At 40.7% G+C, this 20,082-nt stretch overlaps 1 protein-coding gene across 4 annotated transcripts in view; it reads left to right on the top strand.

The window, feature by feature from the left end:
* The window catches only part of NRG3 (neuregulin 3), a 1,003,086-nt gene that overhangs the window by 768,177 nt on the left and 214,827 nt on the right, over positions 1–20,082 (top strand). For all 4 annotated transcript variants that reach the window (XM_040623882.1, XM_040623881.1, XM_040623879.1 and 1 more), the window contains exon 3: positions 11,824–11,897. In XM_040623882.1, coding sequence (XP_040479816.1) covers positions 11,824–11,897 — 74 coding nt within the window. The remainder of the gene's footprint in view (positions 1–11,823; positions 11,898–20,082) is intronic.

The following is a 20,082-nucleotide window of genomic DNA, read 5'->3' as shown; positions in this document are numbered from 1 at the left end:
TATGCATTTAAGTTTCCTCTTTGCCTTTTCAATGGCTTGATAGCTCATTTCTTTTTAGCCCTAAATGTTAGTCCATTGTGTGGAGGTACCACGGTTTATTCACCTGCTTACCTACTGAAGAACATCTTCATTACTTCCAAGTTGTGTCAATTATTAATAAAGCCACTATAAACATCTGTGTGCAGGTTGTTGTATGGTTGTGAGTTTTCAACACCTTTTGGTAAATACCAGGAAGCATGATTGCTGGGTCATATGCTAAGAATATGTGCAGTTTTGTGAAACACTGCTAACCTGTCTTCAGAAGTAGTGGTACCATTTGCGTTCTCCATAGCCATGCAAGGGAGTTCCTGTTGCTCCACCAGTTTGCCAGCATTTGATGTTGTTAGTGTTCTAGATGTGGCCATTCTAGTACGTATGTAGCGGTATCTTGCTAAGAATACATGCAGTTTTGTAAAACACTGCTAACCTGTCTTCAGAAGTAGTGGTACCATTTGCGTTCTCCATAGCCATGCAAGGGAGTTCCTGTTGCTCCACCAGTTTGCCAGCATTTGATGTTGTTAGTGTTCTAGATGTGGCCATTCTAGTACGTATGTAGCGGTATCTTGTTTTAATTTGCATTTCCCTGATGACATACAGTATGGAGCCTCTTTTCATATGCTTATTTACCATGGGTATATCTTTTTTGGTGAGGTATCTGTTAAGGTCTTTGGCTCATTTCTTAATTGCGTTGTTTGTTTTCTTATTGTTGGATATTAAGAGTTCTCTCTTATATTTTGGATTACAGTCCTTTATCAGATGTGTCTTTTACAAATATTTTCTCCCAGTCTGTGGCTTGTCTTCTCATCTTTTCCCATTGTCATTCATGTTACATCTTTTTGCTTCTAAACTATACTATAGTATTGGGAAATTCTTGTTATTGAACATCAAATGGGGGCTCCTGGGTGGCGCAGTTGGTTAAGCGTCTGACTCTTGATTTCAGCTCAGGTCAGGTCTCAGTTGTGACATCCAGCCCTGCATTGAGCTCAGCGCTAAGTGTGGAGCCTGTTTGAGATTCTCTCTCTCTCCCTCTGCCCCTCTCCCCACAGCTTGCATTCTCTTCTCTCTCTCTCTTTAAAAAAACTAAAAAAAAAAAAGAAAGAAAGAAAGAAAGAAAAGAAAATCAGATAAAGATGTGATATTATAACTGGGTCCTAGAGAGTCAGTGAAACCAAGAACAGGAATCGTTTTGGGGCACCTGAGTGGCTCAGTCAGTTAAGCATCTAACTCTTGGTTTCGGTTGAGGTCATGATCTCAGGGTCTTGAGCTCGAGCCCTGCATGGAGCCCCGTGCTCAGCTTGGAGTCTCCTTGTCCCTCTCCCTCTGCTCCTCCCCCCAGTCTCTCTCTCTCTCTCTCTCTCTCTCTCTCTCATAAATAAATCTTTAAAAAATACTGGAACCATTTTTTAAATGAAGTGATTTGCTACATTACTTTGCTTCATCATCTAGGCGTATGTTTTTTTAAAAAATAAATAATACAAATGTGCTTATAATGAAAAACCACTAGCCCTGGTCTCAACCCTCTGTACCAACTCTCCCACTCCTGAACTTGCATCTCCTTCCCCAAACACACAGGCAAACTTATTAAGCCCTTTTCATTTGGCATTTTCCTAGTTGTTAACTTCATATCTCTAAATAATATACTAAGTCTCTCTTTCTTGATTTATCGACTTTGGAAATGGTGCATTGACTCTCTATGATAATGGAAATTTAAGTCATATCCACGCCACCCCACCTTCTCTCTCTCCTCCCTACCTGGTTCTCTGGCTATTCTCAGTCCTCAAAGTTGGTCTTAATGACACATTTAAGTAAATAGAATAGTGTGGTTAAGAAATAGGGCTTTTTGTGCAAAATTGAGGTTGACCTAGTCACATAATTCCCCGGTTTCCTCCTAACAGATTTTCAAACTTGGAGTAACGATCATATTTGACCGAGCATCCATTTAAACCTATAAGCCAGAGCCACTTTTTTTTCAAGGCAAGACCTCACTTTCATCTCAGTCTGAGTTGCATGAGGCTTTTAATATGAAATCACTTTCCATTCAGTCCAAAGCTTCCTTGTTGCTGATGAATGTCATACATAATGAAAGATTATATCCATTTATCCTCAGCAGTAAATCATTTATCACACAAGGGAGATATATTATTGTGAATTCTGATCAAAGCTGCCCACTTCCTTTCGCCTGCAGAAATGCTGCACCCTGTTAGTTGATTGTACAATATCCTGGGAGAAACAGGGAAAATTACGCTGTTGAATGAGGGTTCAGCAAACTCTAGGAGTCTCTAAAATGGCTTTTAAAAAAATCATGTTTCATGTAGAACCTTCTATGATCCAGGCGTGTGAACTGTAAAAGTCTTTCCCTGCTTTCTTCACTTAATTAAATCAGAAAGCTGTGGGACTTTTTGCAGCTTGCTCTGTGATGTCTGTAAAGGGATTTGTGAATGACACTGTGTGGATATTTTGCCCCCTTTCTTAGAGAGACAATAATTATTACCACTTCTTTTTGAAGCACGCTGTGAATGGTTTTATCAGTTCGTTTGCTAATGAGCTCCGTCTCTCCTTTATAATGCCAATCATAAAGATGCCTTTTAAATAAGATTTATCTCTCAGATTTATTTTCTTTTCACTCTTCTTTATCAAACTGTGTGCTGCTTTGCTGCAGGGAATCACCCACACTACATGGGCAAGGAACAAGGCTGCCTCTTTGATCTCGTGTTGATAGCATACTCTCTCATTGTTTCCTTCTGAGAACAGCGAATTCCAGAAAGGATCTCACAGGCCTCCAGAAGAGTGTCTTCTTATGTTTTATCTTGGAAGTTTAGGTTATCACTGCTCTATGTTACTTATCTGTGTTCACTGCTTTTCAATTTCTATAGCATGGGTATTAAATTTATGCTGAGTAAAGTGAGATGCAGAACGAAGCAGAACACCCTCTTTCTTCCTTTGGTCTCACTTGGGCTGCTGGCCAGCATGACTCCTACAGTTTATTCAGAGTTTATGCAAAGTAGTAGCTACTGATCCACACAATCAAGCCATAAATCTGCACCTAATGTTTACACACAACGTTACTTCATTTGCTCTTCATCACGTTCCTGACACATCCTTTCAATACTTTGGCAATCTAAGAGCTAGCTATTGAAACTCCTTATTTTCCCCTTCAGACTCTGTGAGCTCATTATGTCCCTTGTACGGTTGGTAGAAGTAAATACAATGTGCCCAGGCTCCTTATCCTTAAAAGAAGAGATTGCTAAATTTATCACAACAGGATATAGTTATCGCAAAATTATTACACATTAACTTTCATCGAGGTGTTCTTACTGATGGTTCTTACATCTGTTATTATTCACATTCTTTTACTCTCGTACAGTTACAATTGCCAGATCTAGAGAATAAAATACAGGACACCCAGTTAAATTTGAAGTTTGAGTAAAGAATGAATACATTCTTACTATGAGCGTATCCCCAATATTACATATGTGACCCACTTAGATAAAGCATTGTTTATCAAAATTCAAGAAGAGGAAGAGAGAGTGAGGCATTGAGCTCTTTCTGTCCACTGTGTGAGGACACAGTGAGAAGGTGACCATCTGCAACCCAGTGAGAGAGCCCTCACCAGACACGAACCTTGCTGGCACCGTGATCTTGCAATTCTGCACTCCAGACTGGGAGAGAGTAATTTTTTGTTGTTGGAGCCACCCAGTCTGTGATACTTCATTATGGCAGCCCAAGTCGACTGATGGCAACATTAAATGTTTTATTCTGGCTGAGTTTTATATTTCTTGCTGAATTGGGAGAGGACAAGGATGGTTATTACCTTTCTTCCGTTGACTAGTCTGGACACATGAGTCAATTGCTCTTCTAATTCCAAGTAAGTAGAGACAAGTGAAGGAATCTGCTGATGATAGACCTTAAGCATCAGAGAAAGTCTGTGATTGGCTAACTTCTCAATCTTAGAACATCGTAGTGAACATAATAAAGAGGAATCATAGGGAGTCGATTGACAATAAATCCTGGTCCACTCCTGGCTAGAAAATATCAAAGGCAGTCATGGGAATTTTCAATTAACTAGGAAAGTGGGGGAAGAGAGTCTGATTCTCTGCTGATTTTTATGTTAGAACCTAAATCGTCTGCCTAAAATTTCTGATTATTAGACATATTTTTAAGGAATAGGGGTGACGTGTCTGTGCCTGCATGTCTGAGTGTGTGCACACAGGCACGGAGCATGCACTAAATTAGAACAGAGATGAGTATCTGAGACCTCAGACAGGTCAGTCTCAGACCTCTGTCACACTTCTGTGTGGCAGACTTGGGGGTCATTCTACATCCAAAGGACATGCCTCTTCCACCATAACAGGCTATCACCCTTGAAAACTAGAATCTCACATTTGTCAAAACAGATTTTGTGTGTGCTAGGATTATTAGTAACGTAGCATTTTAACGAAGTTAAAATTAGTAAATTAGTAAATTAGTAACGTAGCATTTTCTCAATCAATTTGGATTGATGAGGTAAAGCTCCATCTATCCTCCCCCTGTCCTTATTACCCCCTAATCCTTTCGTTCTTGAGAAAGGCAATTAGTATTTCAATACCTCCAATATGACAGTGAAATATAAAGTATTTCTGCAAGAATGCCCATATCTTACTCCTTTATTTACCTTCTTAGCCTAAAAAGAGATTATGGTTTATTTCAGATGCAGTAAAAGCAAAGCTAAACTAGATAGAATGACTTTTTCAGCCCACATAGCTGCTTTGGGTAATATTGCTATACACCCTAACCTATGTAACACACTCGTGCTTTGTTATGTGTTTTAATTTTATCAATGACGTAGTAAGCCTGAAGTGAAGCTCTTGACCAGATAGGGGCAGAAATCTCTATAAGGACCAAAGCATTAATTTAGAATGAACTTCTCAGCCACCGATTGTCCAAAAAAATGAATTGCCATATGTGGGAGTAGAATGACTTGATATAAATGAGTTGCTGTCTCTCTGATAGTGATTTGGCCAATGGAGTGTGTGCTTAAAGAAGTCCTTGATACTCTACATATGGTCGAGAAAAGCTCACATTTGAGTGAGCACCTATTTGTTATATATTTTTTTAACTTCTCAGACTTTCCATCATTCTTTTCATTTCTGTCTTTAGGGCCCAAATATTAACAGAATGCAGCATGCCTCCTGGTTTTGAACAGATGCTTTCAGATTCACTTCTGAAATCATAGCAGTCTTATGATGATGAAATAATTGGCCTCCATCTACTTTAGAATTCAAACTTTGCTAAAGGGAAATTTTCAAAAATAAATCTCTATGCTTTCCTAAGATTGCAGGTACAACTTCATTAGCAAGAAACGCCATACTTGTAAGATGAATGACATTTTAAGCCACAGTTGCCTCAGCCATGCAATTTCTGATATTTTTGAAAGCTATCGATAACACATTGGAGAACTTTCACGAAGTTTGAAGGCGGTTTGCAGTTTAAAATAATGCAATTTCAAATTCTTCCAGTTATCGTTGAAATGATTTTGGAAAGGCTGTACCTACAGCCAATCTGTAGGTAATTTTAATTCCAGTTGGTTAACTTAAATATCTTGCTGTCTTAATTAGTGCTCCTTTTAAATAAGAGCACTTAATTAAATTTAAAGTCAGCTAAAGAAAGCTTACACTAATCAGTTTCACAATATTCTCCATAGCCAGACCTAGATCTCAGCTTCAGCAGTGATTGGCCGGGAAAGCAATGTGCTCTAACGCCATTAATAACTTGAGGCTGCAGACCCTTAGCTAGAAAGGTTCTTGGGCCATCCAACACCCATTTGCATTCTCAGATGGAGACCCGTTGGGGAATTCTGGCCCCCTGTCCTCCGCATCTCTTCAATGCTGGGCAATGCACTTGCCCTGCTGAACTCCATTCTCTGTGTTTTTGTTTGTATTGGTTTTGGTTTTGATTTTTAACTGAGGACTAAAATCAAGAATTAGTCTGAAATCAAGAGATGTCATTATCAATCTTTAATAGTAGTGCCCCTGAAGAGTTTTCCCATCCATAGGTGGTGATTACCTGCCATTCATTCATTCATTCATTTATTTAAAAAAAACCTTTATTTTTATTTATTTATTTGAGAGTGAGAAGAGAGTGCAAGGAGGAAAGGAGAGGGACAAGCAGATTCTGTGCTGAGCAGGAAGCCTGACAGTGGAGCTGGATCCCAGGATCCTGAGGTCATGACCTGAGTCAAAATCAAGAGTCCTATGCTTACCTGACTGAGCCAGCCAGGCGCCCCAGTGATTACCTTTTAAATTAACATGAAGCTCAGGAAGTTTCCCTTTAAATCAGTGACTAGTTTCTGTGACGTGGTTTGCTTTAGAGCGTTTGGAGATTGAATAATAACTTACAAACCTAGGTCTTTAATTCTTACTGTTAATTATGGCTTCAGTTCATGATATTTGGGCCATATATTCAAATACTAATCTTGGGAAAAGTAGCTGGTCATATAATGATCTATGTATTGTTTTTCTATCAACAATGGAAATTCCTCTGATTTTCCGTGAAGAATGTCAGCAAGTACCAAGGATCAAGTGAGGACTTTAAAGTCCTCCCCAGTTGAGTTTGCTTCTAGTTCAAATACTTACTGATGTGAGATGTGGGGATCAGATACTTAACCTTGGGAATCTGTTTCCCCCCTTGAAAAGCTGTGATGATGATTTCAAATCCAAAGAATATTAAAAAAAAAAAAATAACATTTATTGAGTGCCCGCCATGAACCACCAGTATTATATAATTTATTCTTAATAGTAATTCTAGGTGAAAGCTACTATTATTACCTCCATTTTACAGGTGAAGGAAAGGAGGCACAAAAGCCTAAATAGCCAGCAAATGGTTGATCCTGGATTTACAACCAGGCAGTGTTCCAAACCAGCCTGCCTCTAAAATGGAAAGTTTAAATGCTTGATGATCTTTCCGTTTTCCCCAACCAAGGTCTGACATTGAGGCTGAAGAGAATTGGCAGGAGATAGAGAAGAATACCTGGAGGGGTTGTTCTTTTCTCGAATCAGCGTTTAATAGGCTCCTTAAAATTGGCAGACTTGTATATCACTGACAAAATGTCTACTTTCCTGTAACATCAAAGAGTAATTGTCATTTTTTGTGTGTGTGTGAATATAAGTTGATACAGGCAGGAAACAACCCACACAGTTTGCCGCCTTTTCTCTTGTGAAGTTAATTGATTTCTGCTAGTTCAAATTTTATGTCTAAAATCAAGTTTCCAATAAGAAAGCATGTATACTTTCTCTAATGTGAATGCAGAGACCAGGCTCTACCCAGGGATTGAAGCAAACATTTGAACAGGTTTCTATTCTTCACGCATTTCTCTCTATAAATTATGTCAAATGCATCTCTGCAGATATGGCAGGTATACGGCCTGTAGTCATAAAAATGGCCAAAATGCACGTGTAGGATATCAACTATGTGTGCTTGCTCATTTTTGTCCTTCCTGGTATCACTCGCGTTTTATTTGGGTTGAGACTGGGAAACAGGAATGTTAAATGATTTACGTAAAGTACATCTATGCAAATACTAAGCAGAGAAGTGAGACTTGAAACTCAACACTGTGAGTCATTATGATAAACAAGAGGAAGACATGTGCTTAGAGACCGTGTATTGGCTGGGCGATCTGTGTGCGTAATCAATACCCTGACAATGAAGACAGAGTAGGAATGGAGAACAGTGCAGTGAAGCAAGGATGACACCTTCCATTCATGAGTAAATGACCAGGAAATCAACCAATGAAGACTAAGGCTAGTACAATCCCCTCCGTGGAAGAGTTTTCAGGTTGTTTTTGTGTTATTTTGTTTTGTTTTTCTAACAAAAGGAAGAGGGGAGATGGAAGAATAATCTGGAAATGTAGGGAGGCTGTTGGTCACAAGTGAGAGTTCTTTAATTTTCACTCAAAGTCACTAATAGGATTAGCACTAGTGTAGTTGTTATTCAAGAAATGGGTTCAAAGAAATCAACTAGCATAGCGTATTATAAGAGAGGAGATGGGAATGGTCTGAAGTTAGCAGTGGGATTTCTGTGGGAACATCAGCAAGTGATGGACTATTTTACAAGTCTCTTCCTTTGGGTCGTTCACATCCAGGCTGGGTGATGTGTTGACCACTTCTTCTTTACCACACCAGACAAAGCAAGTATTGAAATCCCGCTGACAATCATACATGTTGTATTTTCTCATCTTTGCCAGTATTCTCTTCTCTTTCGCCCAACAATTGCTTTTTAAAACTTTTCACTAAAACTGGGCTTTTTCTTAGGGATAATAAAGAAGAGGTAAGATGAATAGAAGGGAGAGCTTGTTATTTTAGATAGAGCTGAACAAGTAAGATGGGGGGTAGGGGTGGCGAGGGCCAAGCTGGAAGGATATAAAAAGTAGAAAAGGAGATGCTTGCATTTGAAACTACACAAGGGGCCCTATCCCTGGAGAAGGTCAGGGCCCTGGTTTGTGATCCCCCCTGAGGCTCACCAGCAGAGAGATACTGGGCTCAGTCTCCAAGCTCTTCCCCCTACTTCATTGCCAGCCTGAGCTTTCTTATCCACGGTTACCCTAACACAGTCTCCCTTCAACCTCTTACCTGCCCTGCCTTGCTTTGGACATTGTCTCCTCAACTGTGTCCTTCCCTATTGCCTTTTAAATTTGGAAATAAACAATGCAAACATCATGATCAAGAACTTACTCGTTTCAGAGGTGACAGCTCCTTCACCAGAGTAGATAAATACAAAATTTAAGACTAATCTTTTTTTCAAGGTAAAATGTCTTAGCTCTTGCAGACTGAGTGTGTTCTATGGTTGTTTCACTGTTGATAATAATTCTCCCATTTTCTTTACATAACTATTTGTCAACCTTGGCTGTATTTTCTGTTGTGAGTCTGCTCCCTGCTCCTACGCCCTTCAACTGTAGAATCAAAACTTACCTGGAAAAACACCAGGGAATATTGGAATTTTTAATATTATCACTGTGATAGGATGTTTCTAAGGGATAAAGAAATTCATAGAACAGGAACTGGATGAATTGAATGGAGATTTGAAAGCAATGCAGAATAGGAAAAGAAATAGAATATTAACCTAGTGAAGATTTGTGCTTTTTAAAAAATATTTATCATTAGATTATAAACATATTTTCAAGATTTTATAAATTCTGTCATGCTATCTTAGATGAAAAAAGACCTTTTTATTATATGGATTTCTGTTTTGCTTATACCTGTATCCTTCAAAAAGCAAACATCTTAACAAATGAACAGAAACAGTCTCAAAATCCTCCCAAGACTAACCAAAACCAAAATAAACATACCATGATATTTCTCCAAAAAGTGCTTGTTCCACTGTCAGAAATCCTGCCAAACTCCATCCATGCAATAGATGTGCATCTTGACTTTTTTTTTTTTTTTTTTGCTTTGCTTTATGTCTTCAATATCGTCATGAATTCAATCCACTGCATTGGCATTACCTGCTGGCCCATTCGGTCTTCACATTTGGATGGGTCTGAACTTATCAAGGTGACATATGTGTGATTTTTAAATGGAAATTTTAATGTGTCATTCTTAAAACCCAGCAACCAATTAGCAGAGACACTGCCTCCTTAACAAAGGAGCAGGACTGGCTATGCAGCCAGTCACACAGCCTCTGGCGGGTTTCCTAGCCTGGCTTGGGCTGCTCCAGCAGCAGCAGCATTGCCTATCTGCAGCACGCAGGGATGAAGGCAGCATTGAAGGCCCTTGCGGGGCTGTCTTCCAGATACCCCATGAGGCCCGAGCACTTCAGAGTGGGCTCACACCCACAGAAAATCAGTTTAAGGCTAGAAAAATGTCAAACATCTTTCCATAGTTTCCCTACCACACACAAATGGAATAATGCATTGTAAGTAACGAAGAACCCCTTAAAAAGCAAAGCAAAACAAAACAAAACAAAAAAGCACTTTCCCTTAAAAGCAGGCATCTCCCTAGGATACCATTTTCATATTAAATGAAGATGCAAAGAGGAAAAGAGTAAAGTGTGCTTCAGATCTCCCACATACGTTGGAAATAAAACCTCCAAAAAAGTGAATACGCGTCGTAGCCCACACCCAGCCCATAACTCATCGTTTATGGGGAAATGAAGATTGAAGCACTGTGGTTCTGGTAATTCTGAATAAAGGCACACTAACGGCAGTGGGGCAGCTCTTGGAGAGCAGGAATTTTTTTTTTTTCATCACAAATGTGCTTTGGTCCTAAGTATTTTCTGACTTCCTACCATTACAGGCCGAGTGATATGCCTGCTTTATTTCAAGTGCGATAAATAAATAAATAAATAAATAAAGTTATGAAAATATGTGGCTGCTCAAACAAACTCTTTCAATAGCCCGTTGGGTGTCTGGGGCATCCATATATCAGGAGTCTTTGTTCTTAGTCAACGAGGAAAATTGCCAGATAGACTCCAGAGTGCCAGGCTTAAGAAGGTGCAAAAGAGAGCCTGCCTGATTACCTGGCTTCCAATTTGGCTCCAAATGAAAGCCAGTAAAATTACCTCTCTGCCCTTCAGTTGCTGCTCCCACTGCAATAGACCTTATCTAATGCTTTATTACACCCAAAAAACAAAGCTTATTCTAAAGACAGAATTCACAGCTCTCGTCTCTGGCAGAACGGTCTCTTTGAATTCTTTTGTCAATTTCATAGATTTCTAACAACCAGAGGATTGTTTTTTAAATCTGATTTTTATGCCGGCAGCACAATTTCCTCCTCTGTAAGTAGGACAGATTCATCCCACAAGCGACAATGGATGCTTCCCTGCTTAACTCGAGCATGACAGATTAAGCTTCCAGCAGACCAGTCAGTGCCACCTCTCCGCTTACAGAGACAGGCGTGGGGGCATCGGCCGCATTTGTTCCTTGACCTGCCAGCTGATGAGCTGATGCTGTGTGAGGTGGCCAAGCAGCCCTGATTGAGCGAGCTTTGTGAAGACTCGACAGGAGACTGGCAGGGCTGAGGTGACATGCCTCATCGCGGGTGCTTCCAGGCACATTCCTGGCCTCCAAACGGCACCTGCCTCTGGAAAGTTGCCTTGTACGATGCCTTTCCAGAGAGCAGGCGCTTTGCACATGTTTGTGACTATAAAAGAGAAAAACGAGGAGGGAAAAATATGAGTTTAGAGGAAATGCACAGAGACCTTGCATGTAGATATAGATGCCTTTCAGATCTTAGCAGATCTAAAATAAATGCTGTTATTTCTGGCCAAGCAGTTAGGCGATGCTGACTTGAAGAATAGCTACATTAAAAAAAAGAGAGAGAGAGAGAGAGAAATTAGCAAGTGAACAAACTAATAAAACGCGAAGAAGATAAACAGTAGCCAAAATCTGATTAAGATTTGATCACTTACATCAGAAAATGATTTTTTATTAGCAAAATGACCTTTAAAATATGCTTCCAAAAGGGCATTTGCAGCCTTTTGGAGACTAGTGCATTGCATCAAGAAAAGACCTGCATATACCTGTGTGCAGAATTATAATCTGAAGATAACTATTACTCACGTTTCTACGAGGGCCATCGTAAAATGCTATTCAATTTGCTCATTAGGTATTCCATCTAAAAGTATAAAAAAGCAAAGCTGTGCTGGGTTTTCTGCACATAAATAGACTCAGATCCGTCTGCCAGTGTTAGAAGACTGAAACAAAGCGAAAGCATGAATGTACTGTTCTCACATTTGTGTAATTGATGGCTATTTTGCTTGTTGAAATCTTTCACAACCACATGCGTATGTTTGTCATTTATCCCCTTTTCTCAGGTGCAAAGAAGGCTACCAAGGAGTCCGTTGTGATCAATTTCTGCCGAAAACTGATTCCATCTTATCGGATCCAAGTAGGTCAAGCATTTTTCTTCTTTCTCTAACGCAATATGTAAGCAGTGCTTACTCTGAGCAACGGTTGCTAGCTCAGCTGAAGCCTGTATTTCGGTCGTTTGTCTCTGAATGCTGCCAAGGGCGGAAGCTGGTGACAGGCGTTAACGTTCAAAGCTCTCGCTCAGAACTAACTTGGTCTAAGTCTAGGTCTGCTCTTCTCCCGAGATGGGACCTGGTCTCCAGATTCAGCTCCGCCGCTGACCTACACTGGAAACTCCAGCAAACCCTGCTCCCTTAGCTTTCAGGCTCCCACCGCCACCGATTACGAAAGCCAGGAAATAGAAACAGAACAGAGCTCATTATTGATCTAACAGAATGTATGGAAACTACAGTTTCATATTGTTTCTTACCCTTTGCTTGGAACTGTGTTAATTTTAAACCTATTAACCTTTACCGTACTTGCTAAAGCAAGAAAATAGGCATATAAAATTACATAAGAAGTTCTCAAACTGTAAAAACCCCATTTTTAGCAACACTATTTGCATATCACTGATTCTTGGACTGTTGGCAAATTCTTTTTTTCATTCATGAAAGAAGACAATTTGCCACTAAGAAATATTGCTAGCCCTTAGTTTGTTGTTTCTATATGAAGTAAAAGGTAAGATTTGATACTGATCTGACCAATTCTATTCAAATGTGAATTTTTTTGCCATATTTGTAAATAATCTTCTCCTACAATTGAATCACCACTATGGAAAAGAGATTTTTATGGAACCAGCAGTTTAGTTCAGTGAGGATCATGAAAGGCATTTCCAAATCACCAAGACAATGTTATGGTTTTCTGAATACCAAACACGCATAAGACAAACTTCAACAAAATATTGTGTGTTGACGACAGAACTTGTCCTGCTGTGAGTGAGGACACCGCCGTATAATGAACTTGTCTAACCATCTTTCAACATCTTCTCAAAATGCATATTTTCATCCCCCTCATCCTCCTCCCAACACGGGCGCCGAATTTCCACCTACATTTCCTTAGGAAGTGCAAAGTCTTTTAAAAAGGAAAAGTTCTGTTTAATTTCATTTAATTGTGTTTATCTTGGCAAGACGAGCTACGATACAATCTTAACTACCCATTTCCTTGAAATGTTACTCTCCTTGAGAAAAGTGAAGGTTTCCTAAAATTTAGCAAGCAAGCTAGTCATGAATTATCTCTTTCTCTGAATTGCAAGACACTAGTGTCTAGGAATTACCCTGATGGGGGACAGTTACTAGAGTGTGTTATATTTGTTTCATCTTGAGATTTTGCCACTCACTAAGCAGATGTCTCAAACGTATGGTTGTGTTGGACACATGGATTTGGAATATTACGAAGTCCGTGGATGAATGGGTTTGCTAATTTGTTTCTTCTTGTTTCTTCTTCTTCTTCTTCTTCTTCTTCTTCTTCTTCTTCTTCTTCTTCTTCTTCTTCTTCTTCTTTTTTTATTTTGGCTGATGTACCTAGTTTCCCTCTGATTTCCCCTCTTCTTTCTTCCTCTTCTCTTTACTTCCCTTCTGTTCTCCTCTTTCCTTTCTTCTAGTTTTTCACTATTTCTTCCCTTTAGGCTTCTTCCTTCCCTTCCCCCCCCTTCCTTTCTTCCTTCTTTCGCTCCTTCCTTTTACTTGTTATATATAGCCATGGGATATCTATCAATAGGATAGAGGGCAAGGCATGGGGGCAAGGCTTGCATATGGTATGAAATAGATGAAATAATCTCTCTTTAGACAATCTAATCAAGCCCTTGCCATCCACTTAGATATCATAGTCCATCTCTGCAAAACGGAGGATGAGGCCCACCATTAGGACTGTGCTCCTCAAAGAAAACTAATCTCATAATCACAGTCATTCTCCTGAAAACCTAGGTCTTATATGCATAAAAATATTTAGTGCAGCAGTATTTCTAATGGTGAAAAAATGGACACATGCTGAAAACCAACAGCAAAACTATGCTTAAGTAAAACATCATATGGTATATCTATAATGTTCTATTAAATTACCATTAAAATGATACCTGTAAGAAATATTCCTACTAGGTGAAACAGCAACATAGAAAATTATTTTCATATAAAATTGCAGTAGGAACATCCCTTGGTCCAATGGTAGAAAAATAAATAAATAAAACCTATCCTGAAATGCTGAAAGGAAACTTTTAGTATTTGGGTTGTGGAAGTATATGGATTTTTTTCCCCCTTTTTCTCCTGTTTCCTGTAAAATGGCATAAGATTATGAGAGTCAGAGCTCCAGAAATCCTTGAAATAAAAACTAAAAAATAAAGCATTGAGAAACCCAATGGCTGAGTCCCCAAGACAGAGTTTAAATGGGAAAAGCAGGGGTGCCTGGGTGGCTTAGTTGAAGCTTCTGTCTTCAGCTCAGATCACCATCCCAGGGTCCTGGGATGGAGCCCCCCATTCCTGCTCAGCAGGGAGTCTGCTTCTCCCTCTCCCTCCACTGCTCCCCCTGCTTGTGTTCTTTCTCTTTCTGTCAAATAAATAAATAAAATCTTCAAAAAAATAACAAAATAGAATACATGGGAAAAACATGATAGCACCATTTGTGCACGTGTGCGTCCATTTATTTATGCAGTCCTGAATTCACCACACCGTATTTTCTGAGGATCCACCAAGGACCATCTAACTGGTCAGATTCTGTTAGTACAAAGGGACACACAGAGGTTAAGCTCTGAGGGCCCCGCCGTCTAGTGAGGGAGAAAACACATGGACACATAAGCATGGGCATGATTCTGATGGAAGCACTCCCACCTCTGTGACCTTGGCGGATTCACTTGGCCCCTGAGCCTCAGGCTTTTCACCCAGAGAATGGCACCAGTGATTGTTAGAGGCACCTGTCACCCAGCCCGACGAGAGGTCAGTGCCGGACGAACATTAGCCCACCGCCGTGACTCATCAGTATAATCACACTAAGACGTGTTTAGAGCCCACTTGTGCCCGGCCCCATGCCAAGTGGCCTTACCTGGATTATCTCATAACAGCCTCACAGTCACAGTCCAGCAGAGTTCTTGGCAACTGCTCACGTTTTATAGATGAGGAAATGAGGCCTTAGAGATGTTAAATAAACTCGCTCAAGGTCACGCAGCTAGTTAATGCTGGAGTCTAACTTCTGATCCAAATGACTCCAGGGCCTGAGCCTTCGACAGCTGGGCTCTTCCCTCCCCCCACCCCTCCTTCCTCCCATTATTTCCACTATGACATTTATCACTCTCAATTTCATTGACTGAAACGCAATGACCTGCAGCAAACATCATTCTAAGGAACAATATTTGCACAATTTTCATATCTTAATGCAGCAACTTGAGCTTCCATAGAGATTTAAATCCCTAATGAAATTTTCTTGTCAAAATTCTTGCTGAAGGATCGTTTAATTTGCTGCACATGATATCCTCGAATGACTCTGTGCTCAGGAAATAAGCTTCCCTCCAACAACCGCCATCTTTTTCCTCCACTCTCCCCTTTCTTCTCTCCATTCTTCCTTCCTCCCTCTCTCCCCATTTGCCAAATCCCTGCTCTATTTTAGTGAAATCCCAATTAACAGCGGGTTAGAAGCCTCTGCCGGTCTCTTCTCCCCAGGCAAGGCAGAGTTGATCGGAAATGTGTATCTCTCCAGTTAATTAAAATAAATAAATAAATAAAACCTCATATTACATGCATTTGGGGAAATAATGCCAGCATGTCACTATGAGAGGGCTCAATGGCTGCTATGACCAGAGTCTACAACATGGCCCCAGGGTAGGTCCTTAGACATGCTATTACAAAAACTCATTTTTTACCTGCAAAGAACCTGTGGTTAACCCCACTCAGGAAGACCTGTATACATACATGGATCAGACTTATAGAGTGTCTTGACGTCAAGTTTTGAAAAAAATACCTTCTGCATATAACTGTCAGGTGAATCGAACCTTCGTACGGATGCAGTGCACAGAAGCGACATTCCGATCACAAGGATGAATAGTAAGCATGGGTTCAGAAGGAAGATGGGAAGAGGATCAGACTTTGGTCAGGATCCAGAGGCATGACTGACTGTGGAGGACCCGCCTCCCGCTGCTGCCAGCCAGCCCTGCCCATGGATAGCAGCAGGCAACTTCTGGGAAGCCCCACCACCTTCCAGACAATTTCTAATTTAATTGCTTCAGAACCAGTCCCCTTTCCCACAAACACAGGATCCACCTATACGCTCCTATCCGGTTTTCTCTTCCTAACCTCCTGCACCCACCCAGTCGGGTGCCGTCTTCAGCCTTGAAGCAGAGCCAGATGGAACTGAAGAATCATAAGCTGGTCAAGGATTCAGGCGGACATTTTTCTGGGTCTCCTCTCTGAGGAGCATATGCCAACCTGAGTTATCACCAAGATCCTCATGTCATCGCTGGCCAGTGGAAGCCTGAGAGCTGCTCCAGAGAATGGATTCAGAACGGAATCAAAGACTGATGTGGGTGGAGAAGATGCCCATCCACGGCGAGGCTCCTCCTGGGGCTGAAGGTAGCCATTCCCAAACGTAGCTGCGACTCCTCTCTTCTTCATCGCCTAACACCCAGGGTCCCCGTGGCTGCCTGCAGGTGACAAGTGTGCAAAGTCATCTAGTCTCCACCGAGGGAGGATAGAAGAGCACTTTTGGATCCAGTCCATATGAACTGTTCAAAGAAGAATTTCCATGATTTACAGATCTAATAAAAATTCAGCAGTTCTTGAATGGGGCAGCATCCAATCTAGCAGGTAAAAAAGATCTGATGTGAGTGATTTTTATAGACCAAAGAAATAGGAAATTACACTGGGTGTTTGCTGATTGGTTAAAGCAGGGTTACTTTCCTTATACGCAGCAAAGAGAAATCTTGGAGCCAGGTCAGGTAACTTGTGCTGAGCAAGTAAGCGCGGATTGGTTGACCTTGGCCTTCCTTTTCTGGGAGAGCACAGCACAGAAACGGTTCAGTTTTGATTTGCTATTGTGGGGCTTAGCATAAGCAATTCCGTTTAGGCCAAATCTAGTTATTACAGTAGTGATTTACATTCACACTTTCGTTTCTTCAGGTCTTAGAAACCAGGCTCTGCTCTTAGAGTGCCCTCTGAGATGCTAGGAGCCTGGTCTGGCCATGGTTCAGAGGAAGGCTAGCAGCAAAACTGGTGTGGGTTTAGACTTCCCATCCCACCAGACTGGGTTTATGTGACCTCCAACTTCCCAGGAATAATTGGGAACCCAAAAAATAAATTTGCAATAGCATGTGGTTCTGGCCTTAGAGGAAGTGCTGGCAGTGAGCCAGTCCACACAGCCCAATTCATAATGGTTTGTAGGGACAATGAATTCATCAGGTTGGAGACAGTCCTCCCCTGTGTACCAGAAAGCCCATTGGGTCATCACTCACCCATGCTCAAACCATTCAGCTCAGGGCAGAGTGATGCTCCTTTGCTGTGCAGGACACAGTGAGGAAGAAGGAAACTTGAGAGCTTCCTCAGATTACCAGTGGGGCGCCTGGGAGCCCAGGCAGCTGTTGGCAAAGCAGACGCAAGAGGTCTCCTTGAAGAGTATCAGTTGGGACTTTCCCAAAGAGACTCATGCTCTGCATTCTTGCGTTTCTGCATTTCATGTAACATAGAAAAAAGCTTTCTGGATGTCAGCAGTTAGATGGAGGAGTGCAACAAAAGGGGCTCTGGATTAGGAATTAAAGGGTCTTGGTTCTAATCCCGTGGCCACAGGCCTTGGGAAAATCATAGTGTCATTGGGTCTCAGTTTCTTTACTGGTAGAGGATCCTGGTTAAAAGGAGAAAATGGGGGCGCCTGGGTGGCGCAGCAGTTGGGCGTCTGCCTTCGGCTCGGGGCGTGATCCCGGCGTTGTGGGATCGAGCCCCACATCAGGCTCCTCCGCTGTGAGCCTGCTTCTTCCTCTCCCACTCCCCCTGCTTATGTTCCCTCTCTCGCTGGCTGTCGCTCTCTGTCGAATAAAAAAAAAAAAAAATCTTTAAAAAAAAAAAAAAAAAGGAGAAAATGACCCTCAGTACAGAGCAGGCTGTCCCTGCAAGCCACTCAGAAGTCAGGCGCATGGCTGATGTAATACATCCTTTTGTTTGTTCACTTATTTATTCCCCAAATAATTAGGCACATCGAAGTGCACCATGCTATGGGTTCAAACAATAATAATTAAGGATCCTACCATCATTAAGTCATAGTCTTGTAAACTGCGTTTATTTAAATTGAATTGTAGGCTGCAAAGGATGTCACGTTCACAAGAGAGAGAAATGATTTTTCACTCATTCAAAATCTTACTAATAGTTTGAGATGGGGTAAGTTGCCTGACCTTGATGGGTTCTGGTTTTCTTCTTTATAAAATAAGATATAAATAGTCTCTAACACATATAGTTATTGTTAGAATGAAATAAAATAATTCATTCAGAGAACTTTGTGCTTGGCACATAAAGAGAGCTCAATAAATGTTATCTATTTTTATCATTATGATTGTATTTTAACTATTACTATTGCCTTTATAACTACACAGTGTATAAGGCACTGAGACAGGTACTGCCAGGGATTAAAAAACATGAGGCATATTACCTGACCTCCAATATTTTCAATTGCATAGAGGCAAGAACAAAATATATAAACAAGTACAAACACACACGCACACATAAAAGACAAGACAGCTTAAGGAAATATAAAAATAGGTGGGCAATAAAAGTTCACGTAAAGTGAAGGGGAGAGATTTGGGTTGCTCATGAAAGACTTATCTAGGAGGGAGTATTATAATGAGCTTTTCACATGGGGTGCTGTGGTTTCGTACACAGGCTACCCACTGCCCAACTTTATAAGGATCATTCACACTAGAATGGGAAGGACTTGAGGAAGTTGTAGAGCGTAGACCTGGGAAGGAAATTTCCATTAATAAATTAGTTGGAGAAGAAAAAGTTTCTTGAGGGCACAAAGCATCAACTATCACCACTTAACCCTGGTCCATTAATCTATACTGATGAGACAGGGTGTCTTTCAGACTGGAATCTGCTCGGAACACTTATGTCCCCTACATTAGTCTGCTCTCCAGTAGCCATAAAAATATGTTAGCAGAATGGATCCATATAAAATCTGTAACTCTTAGTACCATTTTCTGGCCTTGAAAGAGAAGAAGTAACAGCATTGTCAGATTTTGACCATACCTGTGTGAATTTCATAAAGTCTATCGGTCCTGTCAGATCTATGGCTTCTTCATTCAGTTGCTATTATCTTCAAATACGCCCTTTTAATTTGTACAAAATATGTAGTTTACAGATTAAGTATGCAAATGTGCACCGTTTCTAGAACACTAGGAAGATAAATATACTGATAAAAAAGAAAAAAATTCCCAACATCACATCATTCAGAGATAACCACTAATAATCATTTTAGTGCATAACACTCCCAACTATTTTATTTCTCTGTGGAAATACTGCATAGTCAACCAATACATTGAAGGCAGGGTATCTTGGGCCAGAGGGAAGGACAGCTGTTCTTGCCTCCCTTAGCTTCTCTGCTCTGTCTTCCCAGCTTGCTCACTGCTGCTTTCCCTAATTTAGCCCTGGCTTTCTGAGGGTCTACTGCACCTGGGACAATGGTGGACTGGCCTTAGGCCTGCTCAGGAGCCTCTCAGGCTGATCTTCAGACAGCTGGCATCCTATCTTTTTGTGGTCCACAGCTAGTCTCCAGGACCTGCCAGCACATCTGTCATCCCAGCATGCTCAGGAGAGCAAGCCATTCATATGCCTCTGTCATCACACAATCAGGACCAAGATGGCTTTCTTACCCATCTTTCTCCCACCCATTTTAAATTTGCAGAGTCAGCGAGGAGATCAAGTGTTCTGGAATGGCTCTGGATTATTGGATTATTTCCTTTATACATTCTGCACTTAGTGATTAGTCTCACACTTCATTATCTATTATCCATTATATTGACACTGTAATCAAATCTGAGATAGGAAGAATTAAATTCTAACATCTTGTTACATAATATACTAATTTTCCTTACAAAGTTGGGATCATTCTGCACATATATTGTAATTTGCTTTTTTTGCTCACTTAATATATTATGACCTTTTCCCCACAGCATAATATAATCTTATATTTTTCTAAACTCTTAAAGAGTATAACGTTATAAGCATGTCATATAAATTATTTACCAATCTTTTATGCTGGATCAT

Source organism: Ursus maritimus, unplaced genomic scaffold (assembly GCF_017311325.1).
Source record: "Ursus maritimus isolate PB19 unplaced genomic scaffold, ASM1731132v1 scaffold_7, whole genome shotgun sequence".
Taxonomy (NCBI): domain Eukaryota; kingdom Metazoa; phylum Chordata; class Mammalia; order Carnivora; family Ursidae; genus Ursus; species Ursus maritimus.
This window is presented reverse-complemented; position numbering and strand designations above follow the sequence as displayed.